Source organism: Rhinatrema bivittatum, chromosome 17, assembly GCF_901001135.1.
Source record: "Rhinatrema bivittatum chromosome 17, aRhiBiv1.1, whole genome shotgun sequence".
Lineage (NCBI taxonomy): Eukaryota > Metazoa > Chordata > Amphibia > Gymnophiona > Rhinatrematidae > Rhinatrema > Rhinatrema bivittatum.
The window spans coordinates 7,871,475-7,891,064 of NC_042631.1; the positions used below are offsets into that span (position 1 = coordinate 7,871,475).

The 19,590-nt window shown below is 39.5% G+C and overlaps 1 protein-coding gene across 1 annotated transcript in view; it reads right to left on the reverse strand.

Moving 5' to 3' along the window:
* The window catches only part of LOC115079464, a 95,042-nt gene that overhangs the window by 37,900 nt on the left and 37,552 nt on the right, over positions 1 to 19,590 (reverse strand). Inside the window, exons 13-21 of the mRNA XM_029583082.1 lie at positions 18,681 to 18,713; positions 16,394 to 16,541; positions 14,506 to 14,630; positions 8,944 to 9,073; positions 8,571 to 8,752; positions 7,914 to 7,952; positions 6,509 to 6,638; positions 6,055 to 6,185; positions 5,023 to 5,140 (exon numbers count right to left, since the gene is read on the reverse strand). Coding sequence (XP_029438942.1) covers positions 5,023 to 5,140; positions 6,055 to 6,185; positions 6,509 to 6,638; positions 7,914 to 7,952; positions 8,571 to 8,752; positions 8,944 to 9,073; positions 14,506 to 14,630; positions 16,394 to 16,541; positions 18,681 to 18,713 — 1,036 coding nt within the window. The remainder of the gene's footprint in view (positions 1 to 5,022; positions 5,141 to 6,054; positions 6,186 to 6,508; positions 6,639 to 7,913; positions 7,953 to 8,570; positions 8,753 to 8,943; positions 9,074 to 14,505; positions 14,631 to 16,393; positions 16,542 to 18,680; positions 18,714 to 19,590) is intronic.

The following is a 19,590-nucleotide window of genomic DNA, read 5'->3' on the forward strand; positions in this document are numbered from 1 at the left end:
AAATAAAATTCAGTTCATAAGACAATATCATCACAACATCAAAAACGAAAAAACAATTACAACATCATACCTCATAAATATATATAGCAGATGACCATAAACCAAATACTATACTGCATTGTCTAAAGCTAGTGTGAAAAGATAAGTATTTGTTGAACTCCTTAGTATTAGGTATTAACCAGAGTGAATCAGGCAGGCCGTTCCAGAGAATGGGACCAGAGATAGAGAAGGCACGCCTTCTGGTGAGATGAAGCCTTGCTAACTTAATTGTAGGGATATCGAGGAGATTTTTGCTCATTGAACGAAAATGTCAACTAGATTGATATTTATTTTATTTATTTAAAATATTTTATATACCGTTTTTTATACTAAATGTAATCAAAATGGTTTACAATATAACATACATCAAATCACAAATAAAATAAAGCAAAGTAAAAAGACTTTAAGAAACTTAAAAAACCAGTATATTCATAAATAAAGATGAAAAACAGATTGAAAGCTCTTAGAGGAGGGATAGAATGAGAACAGTAAATCTCGAAGACTAGAATATAACCAGATTGATGACTGATTATATAGTAAGGACTTTGTTCTGTATACGGAAAGAAACAGGAAGCCTGTGTAATGAACAAAGGGTAAGTGTTACGTGTTCTTGCTGTCATGAATTAACTAGGATGCGTGCTACTGCATTTTGGATTAGTTGCAGTGGACGTGTGGCATTAGCTGGAAGCCCCAGATATAGTGCATTACTATAATCTAGTCCTGTGAGAATTAAAGCCTGTAAAATTAGATGAAAATCATTTAGATATAATAGAGGCTTTAACTGTTTCAGTCGATGAATCTTGTAAAATGAGGATTTGACGACTGAGGATATGTTATGAGTCATAGATACTTCTGCATCCAAAATGTTGCCAAGATTACGTGCCTTAGAAGCTATGGAGATAGAATGGTCATTGATAGATTACTCGGAGGGCAATGTGAGGAATTTGGTATAGTGGTTAGTATAAAATTTCAGTTTTTGAGGTGTTGAGATAGCCAAGTATTGATTGTTTTAATACAAAAAGTGACAATGGATAGAGAGTTTGAACAGGATGGACTGTAGGGGATAAAAAACTGGATGTTATCAGCATAGATTTTGAAATCTACACCTAGATCTGCCAAGAGATGACAAAGGGGGAAATAAATAAATGTTAAACAATAAGGCTGCGAGAGATGATCCTTGTGGGACACCTGATGGAATAGTATACCATTTGGAACCATATGTACCAATATTTATTTGCTGAGGACAATTGAGTAAAAAGGAAGTGAACCGTTTAAGGACCGTGCCAGGGATTCCAATGGATTTTAAATGTGATTAGAATGTTTTGATCCAGGATGTCAAATGCTGCAGATATATCTAATAAGACTAAGATATAATCAATATTTGAATCAAAAACTTGTGTGATAGTATCAAATGATGATAGTAACAGAGACTCTGTGCTGTAGCTTCAGATGGAGAATGGCATTCTCATTAATGTAGTCTGTCAACATGCGCAAAGAGACTAATTCAACCATCTTTGCTAGTGTTGTTAAAGAAGCAACTGGCCTAAAATTATTGAGGTCAGTTAGATCTGCATTTTTCTTTTTTGGAATGGGCAACATAGATGCTTGTTTTAAAGTGTCTGGAAAGACACCAGATTTAAGGGAGAGGTTAACCAGTTGAGACAATAGTAGGGAACTTGGACACGGATTAAATGGACTAGATGATAACTTCATCTTAGATAGTATATGTGAAATTGTTGATGAGTCAATATCCTCAAAGGAAGTCCAGATACTAGCAGTTACAGGTACATTAGATTTGGGAGTAAGAAGGTGAGAGAATTCAGCAGAGAATAGATGTTAGTAACTTTTTCCTTAAAGTGATGAGCAATATTATCACAGAATAAATTGTCCACATTGTGAAAAAATATCCTGTTTTAAGGAAGGTAAGGATTTGACAATATTAAACAAAATAATAGGCTTGCCATTTGCGACTTGAATTTTATCTGAATAAAATAATTTTTTTGCAACATCAATTTGTTTCTGTATTTGTTTAGACACGGTAAATACACATTTTTGCTTTTGGGTAGTGAGTTCTTGCATCAATGTCGCTCATGGCATCTTAGCTCTTTTTTCAACTTTTTAAAATGTTTATTTATTTATTTATTTATTTGTAGGCTTTTATATACCTTTGTTTGGTGCTGGCCTTCACAATGGTTTACAGGTATAACAATGATAACCACATAGGTTTACAATTTGTAACAAGCAAACATAACAGCTTATAGAGATAACTGTACAACATGATGTAGGAAAGTTACAGGCGGTAGCATAAACAATAAACAACATCAGTGCTCTAATAATATTAACATGTCAGTTTAAAAATAAATGAATAGGTTAGGTATGAGTATATAATGGAAAGTTGTGTAATACTAAATACTCTGCTCCCATAGGGAGTTATGAGTATAGGGTCCAAGCATCATAAGTCAATAGGGGGCACTAAGAGCCTTAATATTAATTGCTAAATGAAAGAAAGAACTGGATGATTAGGAATACTAAGATTGTGTTTGTGTGATTTATGTAAAGTGAACCAAGTTGCATTACATTTTTTATTGCATTTAATGGGCTTTTTTGGGGCAATAGAGTCCAATGAATTGATAATCAAAATATTCCACTCTGATACAGCATAATTAATATTGTCGGTAGTGATGGCTGGCATATTTGGGAGAAAACCATTGATAAATTCCTCTGGTGTGACCTTTTTCTTTTGATAAGTTTTAGTACCTTATTCACCAAGTTAAAGTTTTATACTTTATTTCAAACTGAATGGAAATTAAAAAGTGGTCTGACCAGGGAATCATTTCCAATTGTAGATTTCCAGAGGGAGGATATACAAACTGAGGATTACAGAAAACAAGGTCAAGACTATGACCATGTCTCTGTGTTGGTTTACTGATCAGTTGCTCCCAAACTAGGCCAGCTATAGCCTCCAGAAATATAGAGAGAATGGGAGGAGGAGGATTATCATCTAGGTGCAAGTTGAAATCACCAACTATAACGGTTTGGGTTACATCAACTGGTAATGAAAACAGAGTTTCTAGCAAGGGGTATAGATTTGAATAAGCCTGGAGGGCAATATACAACACAAAAGTTAGCAGGGGACTTTTATAGATTAAAGCTTTTTTACTGGGTTATAATGAAGCTTTAATGATAGCGAGTAATCCTCCTCCACAGTGGTTTCGTCTGGGCTCAGAAAAAGGTACATAATCAGCAGGACAATGTTTATTAAGGGTGACAATATCATGATCAAATAGTCAGGATTCTGAAATTAACATACAGTCAGGTTTGTTCACGTTGATAAGATCGTAAATAATTGGGTATTTTTCCTTATGGATTAAGCACTGAATACCAGCAGTGAAAATTGTAGAGACTTGTAGCAAGCAGTTTTTGTGCACATCATAATAGGAATCAGAGAATTTCTAGAGCTAAGATAATGGCTAAGACTACCATATTTACTGTTACTAATAACTATAGGTCTCTCCATTGCCAGTTAAAAACAATGAGGGAAGGGTGGGGAGCAAGATAACACAGAAGAAGAGAAGAATAACCGCTGACCTGAATAAAAACCACCAGTTTTAAGGAAACTAAAAAAGAGGTTGCACGAAAGGGCATGCACCTTTGTTGCGCACATTTGGTGCGCGACACACTGGTGCACAGTGCCTTCAGCAGCAAGCTGGCCCCTTTAGCCAGTCACCCAGATGACGTCAGTGGGAGGCAGAGTAGGAGAACCTGCACGGTCGGGTGTGCTGCAAAGCTGTTCCAGCAGCAAGAGAGAGTTGCAAGCAGTAGAGACTCCCGTGCTGGTGTTAGGGAGCTGAAAGAGGCAGGAGAAAGATTAAGACTGCGGCAGCACGCTAGCAGTAGAACCAGAATGAAGAGAGATCCCCAAGGAATGATTTGTAAACTCCATAAACAATAATAAAGAATAATAACCAGTACTTGAGACAATGGTTATAGGTGATAGAGAAAAATAACATTCCTGGGGAATCTGGTAACACAAAGAGAGGTGAAATGTATCTTATATGTTTCCATGGATCTATCACAATAATAAAGCCCTCTTATGAAGTGCTTGGGTTATGGAGATGATCTAGTCTACACGCACGTCTGTCATGGAGATGATTGAATTTAAATGCCGGCTTCCATATTGAAATGACAAGTGAAATGTGCAGCGCATTTTTCAGATAAGTGTCTGACTCACATTTGGATAATCACATTAATGTTTTTCAAAAAAAAACTAAAGAAAATTTTCTTTGTTTCAAAAAAATTATAAGTTTTTTAAGACAAGGCAGTTCATTGGGAATGGTCACATATCCGCACAATGGCCGGTGATTATAAAGAAGGCTGAGTCCTAAAGTGTCATTGCTAATGATGAAGCCTAGTATGATGGTCATTTAAGCACTGTTATGGTGATATGCGTCTTTGATTGCTCATGGAATAAGAGGGCATGGTTGGTAATATTTAGTATTTAAGTTGGTTATTTACCACCATTTCCAGTCTTGAAACGGTGTGACAAACGCAAAGTTATTACCGATCTATCACAACAATGTCACATCTCGATCCTAGATAAATGAGATGTTGTTTCAGATATTCCTACTTGTATGTGCTGGCTTTCATGAGTTCTGTGGGTCTGTTTAGGGATGTGAAGTGGAGGAAATTAGCAAAGAGCATATATACATGATATTTTCATAAGTATGTTCACTATGTACCACATCTTGGCTACCAGACATGCAGCTGTTTTATCATGCATACTTTGAGGCTTATATACATGTCAAATAACAAGGGCTAGATACTCCGTAATGTATCACCAGAAATTCAAAACTCACAGATACTGTATACAGAGAGGTAGTATGTGGTTTTTTCAGCTAAGCTTCTTACATAGGAAAACAAACATTGTTTTAAGAAAGATCTGGGAAATAAAGTGGTAACAAGTGTTATATGTGTAAACAGCACCTGCAGACAGTAGTGTTTGATGCAGTCAGCTTGCTGAATGTGGATAAAAACCCATTATCATTACTACAAGCAATGATCGAATCTTCAAAATTGAAACTTCCATTTAAGAAATAAACACCTAAAATACCAAAAGCAGAGAGAAAGTTATTAAGCGACAATATGCAATGTCTGATATGACATATGGAACAGGAACATGCACAACTCAGGGCAAAAAGACATAGCAGTCAGTGAATGAGTGTGCAACAGGAAACATGCACACACTTGAACCCCATCAAACCACAGATATTCTTAATAGAAAGTAAAGTTTGATAGATTCGGTACTTTGGGATTATCACAGATTTCTAATTTAAAGATCTAGCTGATTTCTTTATGTAAACCTACAGCCAATTCCTTCCTTCTATGTACAATAAAGGGAGATTAGCATGAATACAGGAACACAGTATCAGTTACTCTTACTCCTTATGTTTAGAAGCTTGTGTAAGATGTTTGTATTTTTAAGTTCCAAGATGTTACGGCAAGCATAAAGTTCAGCATGAATTTAAGCCTGAAACTGATGCAATCCGAGTTTTATTGTAGATCTCTTGAAACATGTCCTGGTGCTCTCATAGCCAGTTCGGGTTTCATGATATCCATACTGAATATGCATGAGATATATTTGCATACACTGGTCTCCAGCATATGCAAATGTACTTCATGCATATTCATTGTTAATATTTTAAAAACCAAACTGGTTGGGAAGTGGAAGGGTATAACGCATCTTTCAAATCCATAGATATATGTATACCAAAGACAGTATATCTATGGATTTATGCTATGGCATATGGAACGAATAAATCTCAGCTACATTGACTATCGGCTATCGGTATAGAAGAGACTTTAAATAAATAAATAAAATAAATAAATAAAACCACATGGCTATCCAGCAAAAAAAGAGATAAAGAAGGAAGAGAAAACAGAAGAATTCCCAGCATAGGGTATACAGTATCTTTCAGGCCGTGTTACATGATGCTCTGAGTCCAAGCATTCCCTCACCAGTAGTGTTGAAGCAATAGGCTCCGTAGCGTTCAGACTTCTTAATTTTTCCATAGTCATAAATTCTGGAGTTATTGCAGTTATTTTTGTCTGCTGGACCCACAACCATACCATCTACAGCCCACCCTGGACTGTGAAGGACAAGAAATAACTGTTAGCATATTCTTATTACAGCATATCAAGTACCAACTGTATCTGATTATAAATCAACATCAGCTTGGATTTGGAAAAGCAAATAATCAAATCAAAAATTGAAAAATGACAAAGTCAACAATATTAAAAGCCAAAGTGCCCATTACTGCAGAATAGGAAACTTCATAGGAAGCTATGAAAAGGCTGAATCTTAACATAAGATAATATGCAATTGAGGGATGTCATCTGCTTCTGTGTTCAATAATGATTATTAACAATTGCTTTACATACAATGTCCTTAACAGTCATCACTATACTGTACCTGCAGCTCTCAAATCCTTGCTGCACAGCCCAATTAAGCTCACTGGCAGTCGCTATCGTAGTCCCAGAGCCATAGCACGCTTCTATTGCCATGAACAATGTGTAAGATTGAGATGGCAGCTGGATTACGCCTGAAACAACAGACAATCAATTCAACATAGACAAAAAAACATGAGACATTTCTAAGAGTGAAAAGTGACGTTTCCCTTTGTGATGAAAATGAAAATCTTGCAGTTGTAGCAAAGAGCCTCTGCATGAATCTGAACTGGAAGCCTATGTACATGTGCACTGAAGCAGCCCTTGGTCTGAGCTTGCTGCGAGTGAGCAGGACCAAGATGTAGGAATGCAGAATCAGGCAAGGATGCAGCGATTGCTGATTACTCAGAACAGAAAATTCTCTGTTGCGAGCAGCATATGCGTGAGCCCCTCTTGCCGTAGCGCAATTGACACAACCTTCAGGATGAATGAGCCTTGGCATGGGCCAGACTAAAAGAAGGTCCAGAAGTCTGTAACTAGGGACAGAACCGAAGAGCAGGCTGAGGCTGAAGATGAGCTTGGACAAAAGGCAGACTGAAGACAGGCTTGGACAAAGATAGGGGACCTGTTTTGCTGAGGCAGAGAAAGAACATCGGGAAGGCCCTTTATAGGGTGAAAAGTTGTGACATCAGCGAAGGGCACTGCAGGCTTTTCCCACCATGGTCCCTTTAAGAGAGGTGGATTCGGGTGCGCACACACCTAGAGAAAAGTGTATAGGTGGCGAGCCGGTGGCGTACTGCCGCATTGTGAAGTTTGGCGGCGCCCCGCCACAGTAAGGCCTGCTGGCCTTACGGTAAGTGCAGCTGCTTGCGAGTCAGCCCCGCGAGCGGCAAACATAACATGCTCTTTGTATTGGAATCAGTTTATGAAAAATGGGAGATCAGATACAGAATTTTAAATACCTGAAAAGTATTAATAATGCACAGAAAGCAGACCTCTTCCGAAGGAAAAGAAGCTGTATAACTAGGGGTCATGATATAAAACTTCAATGGGATAGATTCAGGAGCATTTCCTCACAGAAAGGCTTGTAGATGCATGGAAAGCCCTCTCAGAAGAGGTGGTAAGGATAAGAATGGAAATGGAGTTCTAAAGAGCATGCAATAAACACAAAGGATCCCTAGTGGCTGAAGAAACGGGCTAACCGGTGGTAACATTTGCTGTAACATTTTTGCATGTGGGCTACTTGCACGGAGCAGGAATAATTACCCTAAACATTTTGCTGGGCAGACTGGATGGACCATTTGGGTCTTTCTCTTCTATCATTTACTATGATACTATGAAAAGATTAGATGAGAACATTAGAATCAAGGAGCCCTAATCAACTGGCGACAGGGAATTCAGCAGAGCCCGGGTCACAAAACACGCAGTACCTTGTGTTCCATTTCTTATTGTTATTGTAGTTGGTTCATCTGTAGGAAAATACAAGAAAGAATTACTACTGTTGCATTATCAGCCACGTAATATATCTTTTATTTCCTCAGTGGTGTCAGCGCCTTACAACAGATTAATTTAACTGTCTCTGCCTTAGTTTATCCACCGCCAATTCAGTAACAATAAAAATAGTAATATTGACTCATCCTTCCTCTTCCTTTTGATGTGTGCCACAAACATAACACCAGGCCATAGACCTTAGATGTGGCTGTGCCTCTGTGTTTGTATTATAAAGCACTGTGGTGCCCTGTTTCATGAACCGAAATCACTGTTATTTTATTTCCTACATTATTAAACCTAATTTACAAAAAAGATGCGGGTGTTTTCTTGCTAAATATATTTCTAAGTGTCTTCTTGCTTATTTCATCTCTGATGGTGTCACATGAGGGAACTTGTAAGGACAAAATGTGGGCTGTCCACATGTCTTGATATGAAATGTGAGCTTCCCCGTGTGCTACGTAGATGAACAGATTACAGAATGTTCCCTGCATATTTCCAAAGGTAAGGGAAAAAACCCTCCAGAAAGTGAATCAGCGATAACATCAACAGTGCCCTTTCCGAATACACTACAAATCCTGCCTGTGTTTGTGGCTTACCAGGAAGGAGTTTCCTACAAAATACAGTTGACATGTTCGCAATGGTTTCATTATCACCGGGCTTGATAGGAGTGAGGATGTCTACTGTTTTCAGAAAGATAACTCCAATTTTGTTACTTCCACAACCAGAAGAGGAGACATTCCTCGGGAGAACGATCTGCCCAACAGCCACCCAGCCAGTGCTGTAAAAAAACAAAATTTCTATTAGTCCTTTTATAAATCCCATCCATTAAAATAGATAAAAGGATTCAGTACAGATTAGATTACATGTATGCGAGGCTGAGTGCTATCTTTGAGACTACAGCAGCATTTCCAGCAGAATGGAGAAGACACGCAGTTTGAAGAAGCAATGAATGAATACTAAGACCCATACCTGCAAACTGCCCTGCCACTATTACGAAATGCTACAAGTTGTGGAAGGCTGGCTACAGTAGCATTATCATTCCTGCAAATTCTCAGAGCATCTGTGATGTTTGAGACACTCTCAGGCTTAAAGTATAGACCTGCAGGTACAATGAAAAGACATATAAGAACATAAGAACATGCCATACTGGATCAGACCAATGGTCCATCAAGCCCAGCATCCTGTTTCCAACAGTGGCCAATCCAGGCCATAAGAACCTGGCAAGTACCCAAAAACTAAGTCTATTCCATGTTATGTTACCATTGCTAGTAATACCGGTGGTTATTATCTAAGTCAACTTAATTAATAGCAGGTAATGGACTTCTCGTCCAAGAACTTATCCAATCCTTTTTTAAACACAGCTATACTAACTGTACTAACCACATCCTCTGGCAACAAATTCCAGAGTTTAATTGTGCATTGACTGAAAAAGAACTTTCTCCGATTAGTTTTAAATGTGCACATGCTAACTTCATGGAGTGCCCCCTAGTCTTTCTATTATCCGAAAGAGTAAAAAAACGATTCACATCTACCCGTTCTAGACCTCTCATGATTTTAAACACCTCTATCATATCCCCCCTCAGTCGTCTCTTCTCCAAGCTGAACAGTCCTAACCTCTTTAGTCTTTCCTCATAGGGGAGCTGTTCCATTCCCTTTATCATTTTGGTAGCCCTAGTTCTCTGTACCTTCTCCATCGCAATTATATCTTTTTTGAGATGCGGCGACCAGAATTGTACACAATATTCAAGGTGCGGTCTCACCATGGAGCGATACAGAGGCATTATGACATTTTCCATTTTATTCACCATTCCCTTTCTAATAATTCCCAACATTCTGTTTGCTTTTTTGACTGCCGCAGCACACTGTACCGACGATTTCAATGTGTTATCCACTATGACACCTAGATCTCTTTCTTGGGTTGTAGCACCTAATATGGAACCCAACATTGTGTAATTATAGCATGGGTTATTTTTCCCTATATGCATCACCTTGCACTTATCCGCATTACATTTCATCTGCCATTTCGATGCCCAATTTTCCAGCCTCACAAGGTCTTCCTGCAATTTATCTCAATCTGCTTGTGATTTAACTACTCTGAACAATTTTGTATCATCTGCAAATTTGATTACCTCACTCGTCGTATTTCTTTCCAGATCATTTATAAATATATTGAAAAGTAACGGTCCCAGTACAGATCCCTGAGGCACTCCACTGCCCACTCCCTTCCACTGAGAAAATTGCCCATTTAATCCTACTCTCTGTTTCCTGTCTTTTAGCCAGTTTGTAATCCACGAAAGGACATCGCCACCTATCCCATGACTTTTTACTTTTCCTAGAAGCCTCTCATGAGGAACTTTGTCAAATGCCTTCTGAAAATCCAAGTTCACCTTTATCCACATGTTTATTAACTCCTTCAAAAAAGTGAAGCAGATTTGTGAGGCAAGACTTGCCCTGGGTAAAGCCATGCTGACTTTGTTCCATTAAACCATGTATTTCTATATGTTCTGTGATTTTGATGTTTAGAACACTTTCCACTATTTTTCCTGGCACTGACGTCAGGCTAACCGGTCTGTAATTTCCCAGATCTCCCCTGGAGCCCTTTTTAAATATGGGGGTTACATTAGCTATCCTCCAGTCTTCAGGTACAATCGATGATTTTAATGATAGGTTACAAATTTTTACTAATAGGTCTGAAATTTCATTTTTTAGTTCCTTCAGAACTCTGGGGTGTATACCATTCAGTCCAGGTGATTTACTACTCTTCAGTTTATCAATCAGGTCTACCACATCTTCTAGGTTCACCGTGATTTCGTTCAGTCCATCTGAATCATTACCCATGAAAACCTTCTCCAGTACGGATACCTCCCCAACATCTTCTTCAGTAAACATCGAAGCAAAGAAATCATTTAATCTTTGAATGATGGCCTTATCTCCTCTAAGTGCCCCTTTAACCCCTCGAACATCTAACAGTCCAACTGACTCCCTCACAGGCTTTCTGCTTCGGATATATTTAAAAACGTTTTTACTGTGAGTTTTTGCCTCTATGGCCAACTTCTTTTCAAATTCTCTCTTAGCCTGTCTTATCAATGTCTTACAATTAACTTGCCAACGTTTATGCATTTTCCTATTTTCCTCTGTTGGATCCTTCTTCCAATTTTTGAATGAAGTCTTTTGGCTAAAATAGCTTCTTTCACCTCCCCTTTTAACCATGCCGGTAATCGTTTTGCCTGCTTTCCATCTTTCTTAATGTGTGGAATATATCTGGATTGTGCTTCTAGGATGGCATTTTTTAACAATGACCACGCCTCTTGGACATTTTTTACTTTTGTAGCTGCTCCTTTCAGTTTTTTTCTAACAAATTTTCTCATTTTATCAAAGTTTCCCTTTTGAAAGTTTAGCATGAGAGCTGTGGATTTGTTTACTGTCCCCCTTTCAGTCGTTAATTCAAATTTGATCATATTATGATCACTATTGCCAAGCGGCCCCACCACCGTTACCTCTCTCACCAAATCTTGTGCTCCACTGAGAATTAGATCTAAAATTGCTCCCTCTCTCGTCGGTTCCTGAACCAATTGCTCCATAAAGCTATCATTTATTCCATCCAGGAACTTTATCTCTCTAGTGTGTCCCGATGATACATTTACCCAGTCAATTTTGGGGTAATTGAAGTCTCCCATTATTACCGCACTACCAATTTGGTTAGCTTACCTAATTTCTCTTAGCATTTCACTGTCAGTCTCACCATCTTGACCAGGTGGATGGTAGTATACCCCTATCACTATAGTCTTCCCCGACACACAAGGGATTTCTACCCATATTCAATTGTGCATTTAGTCTCATGCAGGATGTTTATCCTGTTGGACTCTATGCCATCCCGGACATAAAGCGCCACACCGCCTCCCGGGTGCTGCTCTCTGTCATTGCGATATAATTTGTACCCCGGTATAGCACTGTCCCATTGGTTATCCTCTTTCCACCATGTCTCTGAGATGCCAATTAAGTCTATGTCATCATTCACTGCTATACATTCTAATTCTCCCATCTTACTTCTTAGACTTCTGGCATTAGCATACAAACATTTCAAAGTTTGTTTTTTGTTTGTATTTTCATTCTGCTTTTTAATTGATAGGGATAAGTTAGAATTTTTTTAGCTCAGGTGAGTTTTTAGTTACAGGCACTTGGACTACTTTTCTATTGTTGGAACCTCACTGTTCGGGATGCCCTAATTCTAATGCATCATTAGTATCCTTTGAAGATACCTCTCTCCGAACCATGCGCTGCTGAGCGACTGTCGGCTTTCCCCTTTGTTCTAGTTTAAAAGCTGCTCTATCTTCCTTTTTAAAGGTTAGCGCCAGCAGTCTGGTTCCACCCTGGTTAAGGTGGAGCCCATCCCTTCGGAAGAGACTCCCCCTTCCCCAAAAGGTTCCCCAGTTCCTAACAAAACTGAATCCCTATTCCTTGCACCATCGTCTCATCCACGCATTGAAACTCCGGAGCTCTGCCTGCCTCTGGTGACCTGCGCGTGGAACAGGGAGCATTTCAGAGAATGCTACCCTGGAGGTTCTGGATTTAAGTTTTCTACCTAAGAGTCTAAATTTGCTTTTAGCAGGCGTAAATCTGCCAACAAAGGTAAGGGGGGGTGGGTTAGGTAGGGGAAGGGAGGGGAAGGTGGGGGGAGGGCGAAGGAAAGTTCCCTCCGAGGCCGCTCCGAAATCAGAGCGGCCTCGGAGGGAACAGGCAGCGCGCGCAGGTTGCACAAATGTGCACCCCCTTGCGCGCGCCGACCCCGGATTTTATAAGATACGCGCGTATCTTATAAAATCCAGCGTACTTTTGTTCGCGCCTGGTGTGCAAACAAAAGTACGCGATCGCACAAATTTTTAAAATCTACCCCTTAGAATACATAACCATGCCTAATTCCTTACTCCAAAAAGAAGAGATGATCCAATTTTTTAGGGCCACTTTATACCAATGAGAAAGTTTATTGCCTCTGTCACAGCAGCGCTGGAGACACCGGGACTGAAGTAGAGGGTCCCTCGCTCCCGGCGGTGAAGACAAAGCTATCAGCAGGGATGGGGTGTAGGAGCTAACTTTTTTTCTTGTGGGAAGGGGGGAGGCAGGCTGAGCTCCTTTTAAAGGTTTAATTGGGACAGAGCCCGGCTTCCAGTCTGGGCAAATCATGACTTTTTAAAAAAGTTTAGGGGGGGGGGGGGGTGAAAAGAGTTTAGAATTATTATACTTTGGTTGCGAGGGAGGGAGGGGATGGGACAGCTTATTTGTTTAAGTCCCCTTTTATTTTCAAGATATCTGATTAAATAGTGCATTATCCAGCCACACAAGGCCGCATAACTGGAAAACCTAGCTGGCTGTATTCAAACACAGCCGGGTAGGTTTTTAGTTAATTGGCTGGTATAAACAGTGGGATGTTTCTCCTGCTGAATATAAGGGACTTGTTATCTGGATAACTTGTCCTGCATTCCCAACCAATGGCAAGAATTCTGATACCTCATGAGATTTACCCCACTACTTACATACATTTATTTATTTATTTATTGTTTTTAGGTAAAGAGATCATACCCCTTATCTCATCTCTTTTTTGTCCTCATTATATCTCAGAATCATCTCAGACCCTTAAAGGGGACTTTCACATACAACACAGACACTTAACAAACCTTTACCTTCGTCTTTCTCACCTTCCTCCTCTCTGTTTCTTTCTCTCTTTCAGTATAACAGCTGCACAATTCTCTTTAATAATAACTTTGTAACAAGCTTATATCTTATATAAAATATTCTTATTATATGAATACCTGCCTTTGTGTCTATCTAAGAAAGTGAACTCGGGACCTTGCACATGAGTAATAATAATAATAGAATTACATCACTCCTATCTCAATAACAGTTACATTGAATGCACTGAGAACAATAAAGACTTTTTAAATGCCTGTGATTCTGTGAGAGAACTAATAGATGCGGGCAAGGAATTCCATAGCACAGGTCCTGCAAAAGAAATTGCCTTTTTCACACGTTTCTGCAAAATGAATATTACTTCCAACAATTCTAGTTGCACAGATCTTAAAGGCCTTGCAGAAGCATAAATGCATACAATCGAATTAATGCAAGGCACATTTGGTTTAATTCTTAATTTGTGTATTAACATTGTGATCTTAAAATCCTATCTGACATTGAACGCACAGCCAATGTAAAGAAGACAGCATTGGGTTATACGTTTCCGTCACTGATTCTATACATCATTCTATAATGTTCTGAATAATCTGTAAGTCACACAAGAAGCTTGCTGAGAGACCCAGGTATAACGTATTATAATAATCAGATGAGGAAAAAATCAGTGTTGATGGATCGATAATTGCCTGGGTTTAATAATGATCTTAAATGGCACAACGTTCAGAGTGTATTGGAAGCTGAACTTACCACAGACTTACTAGTACTCTGCTGGTCACCCTCACTCCGGACATTACCTGCCATTTTGTTAAACATAGTGAAAGTCCCATTCAATGAGTAAAGTTATTGTACCTGTGGCATTATAGCAATAAACATTGGTTGCCCTATTCACTGCTTGGTTGAAGAGGACAGTTTCATTGGTGCATGGAGATTGTGCAGCAGGTGCCATTATTTGGCCATTTACAGTCCAGCCGTGCCTACGAAAGAAAGCGTTTTTTAAAAGGAGAACTCTGCTGCTTCTAGAAGGCAAACAGTCTAACCAGAGCATGTCTTTGTCTCAGACGAGAGAACAATGCCATCTATCTTTCAGAAAGAAACTGAAAACCTGGCTGTTCGCCCAAGCTTATAGTTGATGGAGCCTCTATCAACCAATTCTGTCTCTTTCACCTCACTACCTATTCCCTATCTCCTCCCTACCCCCCGCGCCCCGTTCCTCGCCCTGCCACCCCACTGCTTACTGCCCCTATTCCTCCCTCCACAGGAAATTTAATCCCTAATAATTACTTATGATTTATTACCTGCCGAACTCACTGACTTTTGTTAACCTTGATCTGTCTCACTACTTAATTTATCTTTGTTGATGACTATTTTCAGTACTCTCCAGTTATATCAGTTTGAAATCTGTCCTGTCTTGATAAGCCCATGTTTTTTTGCTCCCTGTTTAATGTAACTTTTATCTTCTACACAGTTGTTATATGGTTTCCCCTTGTTTCATTGTAAACCGGTACGATAAGACTTGGTCTTGAGCATCAGTATAGTAAAAGAACTTAAATAAATAAATGTCTTACAGAAGAGAACAAAACCCTGGGAAGATTCTTTATATGCAAATTTGAGAATTGGTTGAAGGAGCAAACATTTTCTAAGCACTGCAAAAAGCAGAATATTATAATCCTCCTCAATCATACTACACAATGTTCCCCCACAGTTTCCCAGGGAACAATAAAGAGTTCACGCTTGGAATGCAATATTCTACAGTATCAAATGCAAAACGTAAATAATCCAGGCTCCATTTCCAATTGTATGTGTCCTCACAGCAGCAGGAGGCCAATCCACCATAGGTCAGATTAATTTATTATTTATTATTTATTTTTAACTTTTATGTAACGACATTCTTGTATAACATACAAATCACACCGGTTTACATTAAAACAGAAGATGCAGGAAATATGTTTCCTTTGTCTAATACATAATCAATAATCAAACATAGAAACGACGGCAGAAAAAGACCAAACGGCCCATCCAGTCTGCCCAGCAGGTTTTGCACTTTTTTTTTATTTCCCTTCCACCCCCACCATTAATGTAGAGAGCAGTGTTGTAACTGCATCTAAGTAAAATATCTAGCTTAATTAGTTAGGGGTAGTAACCGCCGCAGTAAGCAAGCTACACCCATGCTTATTTGTTTACCCAGACTATGTAATTCAGTCCTTCTTGGTTGTTGTCTGTATATAGATCCACTTTTCTTCATTCCCCCTGCCGTTGAAGCAGAGAGCTATGCTGGATATGTGTGAAGTATCAGACTTTCTCCCCTGCCTTTGAAGCAGAGAGCTATGCTGGATATGTGTGAAGTATCAGTCTTTCTCCCCTGCCGTTGAAGCAGAGAGCTATGCTGGATATGCGTGAAGTATCAGACTTTCCCCCCTGCCATTGAAGCAGAGAGCTATGCTGGATATGCATAGCTCTCTGCTTCAACGGAATGGAAGTTACCCACATATTGTTAATGAATGTTACTGGATTAGTGTTAGTCAGTTTAAAAATCTGCTGAAAGCCAATTAGAAAAAAGGAAAAGGTTCTGAAACTGGGACTGATTCTATCCCAAATTTAGCATGGCATGCTTGGGGGATTAGAAGGTTTATATCCCAGACTCTAAAATACAGAATTTCTTTCCTAGAGTCTAATTACTATTGCAAATGTTTGATCTGTGCCTCCCAGCCTGCAGGAGACTCACAGACCAGAGACTCACCTGCAGGACTGGAACCCGTCTTTGACACTTGCTTCCATTTCACTGACACTCGCTATCTCCCCTCCTCTGTCCCTGCATGCAGCCTCCGCTGTGTAATAGTTAAATGGGTAGGGGTTTATGGAGTTTGGAGATAACAGCTGGAAGATATCTTTAGAAAAACAAAAGGTAGCAGGATTAGCTAACATAAATATCTGGGAAATTGCCTTTCACTTGCAAGCTTTAAATCTTTGCGTTTCCCTGTAGAGTAAGTAAGGTTGGAACTTAAGAAGAATCTCTCAATACAGTATGGTCACTACCATAAAAACATAGGAACATGACGGCAGAAAAAGACCATATGGCCTGTCTAGTCTGCCTTTCCACATAACTGCTCACTGCTTTAACCCCTACCATTCCGTCAGAGATCCCTTGTGCTAAAGGTGATCTCTGAGAGACAGCAAGATGCGGCCAGTGACAAGCAGCAGGTGCTCAGGAGGAGAAGCAGCAAAGAAATAGGACATGTAGAGTTGTCCATTCACAGACCTTCCCTTCCCGGTTCCAACAGTCCCTGAAACTGTGGGTCACTTCCATTGCTGTTATATGAAATAGTCTGTCAATGACTGCATTCCATTGTGAGCCCAGTTCTATTGTTTGCCTCCACAATATTCTGTAGCAGTGACTTCCACGTTTTCCTTTGCTGTTTTTTAAACCTGCTGCCTGCTAATTTCATTGGGTGATCCCTAATTCTTGTATTAAGAAAGAAAGTGACAACATCCCTATTATTTTCTCAATAAGAAATGACAGACATGCACACTGCCAATACAGAATGGTCAGTCCTTAAAGAGATAGAAACGTCCCACTCCTGCAACACATGATTTCCTTTCCTTGGTCAGTGCTGGCTGACCAATTCGCTTACTATTTATATTATTGGATGTAATCTATATAATTCATGTACTGTCACTTTCACTCATGTTTATAAAATGGATGCACCTATCAGTATAATGGACTCATTTTCAAGGTCCCCATCGTATCCAGCGTCACCCAATACATTCTGTTCACTTCTGCACATAAACTGCACTCAGCATTTAACACTACAGAGCAGCTGTTGCACAGAAACATCTCTGCTGCAATCCTTAGCAAGCAGCAGTCTAACAGGGTCATTCATCAAATTGTGTTAGGGTGTTATCGCTGGCGTTAAGGCCCTAACGCCTGCGATAATGTCATAATGCATGTGTTATCTATTGCATCGAAAGATGCGTATGCAAATATTTAATTTTTTCCGGATCGGGAGTAGTTAGGGCAAGGTAAATGAAAATGACACTTAACGTTGCATGCAATAGTGTAATGCATGCTACTATGGGTTTTAACGCCAGAAATAACTACACCTTTTTTCCTGGCATTATGCCTTTCTGCAAAACAGGATTTGCAATATTTATTGCAATCCTGTTTTAGGAAGGAGCAGGGGCATTGTAAGAGAGGCCATTCTGAAGTCGAGGTGAGGTTTTGGTGGTGGGCTAGGTTTTAGGGGGCAGTTTTACATGCACAGTCAGAGGTACAAACAGCACAGTAGACAGCAGTGAAGATTTTATGTCATTTGGAGTCATGAAAGGTACACAAAGATGAGATTTGTACAATGTACTCTCGACCTAGCTTGATGCACTCTCTACCTAACTGCTATCAAGCTAGGTTGAGAGTACAATGTACAAATCTCATCTTTTCATACCTTTTGATACTCCAAATCACATAAAATCTTCACTGCTGTCTACTGTGCTGTTTGTACCTGTGACTGTGCATGTAAAACTGCCCCCCAAAACCTAGCCCACCACCAAAACCTCACTCCGAGTTACTAGTTGCCCTTCTTACAGTGATATGGTTTTCTTATACAAGAGCCTTATAAAGAGTTGCTCTCTTTCTCTCACTCTTTCTCTCTCTCTCTCTCTCTCTCTCTCTCAAAAAGCAGGCATTATTCTTGCGAAATTTATAGCAAAATGATGAATCTAGGTCTAAATCCTTTCTTTCAGGGTCTCAGACCCTTTACATCTGCTTTGCTTATAACATAATACAAAAGACTCTCTGAATTCCATTACACACAGATTATGTTATGGGTAAACTGAACAGTTTGAATAATGTGAACATTAACTGAATATTAATTACCTACTGCAATTTTTAGTTACTGTTCCAGAATATTCTTCAATATGTATGTACATTTTTCAGAATCATATATTTGAGGAATTTACTCCTTTTTTTTTAATAAACCTGGTCCCAGGAACACATGTATAATCTGCTTCTCAGAAGAAGGTTTCTAACTTACCATTCTGCGTGATGTTTGTATTCACTGGGTTAACTAAAGAAAATAAGAAATAACATTAAGTTGGATGCATGATACATATTTAGGCCAAACCTGCATTTAACATGTCAAATAGGATGGAGACTAACATGTCACATTTGGTGGAGTCTAGCATAGCACATGCAGTCTAACATAAGAACATGCCATACTGGGTCAGACCAAGGTCCATCAAGCCCAGCATCCTGTTTCCAACAGTGGCCAATCCAAGTCACAAGTACCTGGCAATTACCCAAACACTAAGTCTATTCCATGTTACCGTTGCTAGTAATAGCAGTGGCTACTTTGTAAGTCAACTTAATTAATAGCAGGTAATGGACTTCTCCTCCAAGAACGTATCCAATCCTTTTTTAAACACAGCTACACTAACCACATCCTCTGGCAACAAATTCCAGAGCTTAATGTGCGTTGATTGAAAAAGAACTTTCTCCTATTAGTTTTAAATGTGCCCCATGCTAACTTCATGGAGTGCCCCCTAGTCTTTCTATTATCCGAAAGAGTAAATAACTGATTCACATTAACCTGTTCTAGACCTTTCTTGATTTTAAACACCTCTATCATATCCCCCCTCAGCTGTCTCTTCTCCAAGCTGATCAGCCCTAACATCTTCAGCCTTTCCTCATAGTAGTCAAGTCCCAACTTCAGACTGGCAGTCCTGGTGCTGCCTTGGAGGAAGAAGGTCTCATAATGGGAGAGCACCAACCAGGTGTAGCAGGAAAGGATCCTGTAGCAAGGACCTGCTCTCTAGGTGATGCATTGTCCTTTCGCACTGAGGATATCTTCCCAAGGCCTACTGCCCAGGAGGGAAGGGTTAGGTCGGCCGTCATAGTTGGTGATTCGATTATTAGGAATGTAGATAGCTGGGTTGCTGGTGGGC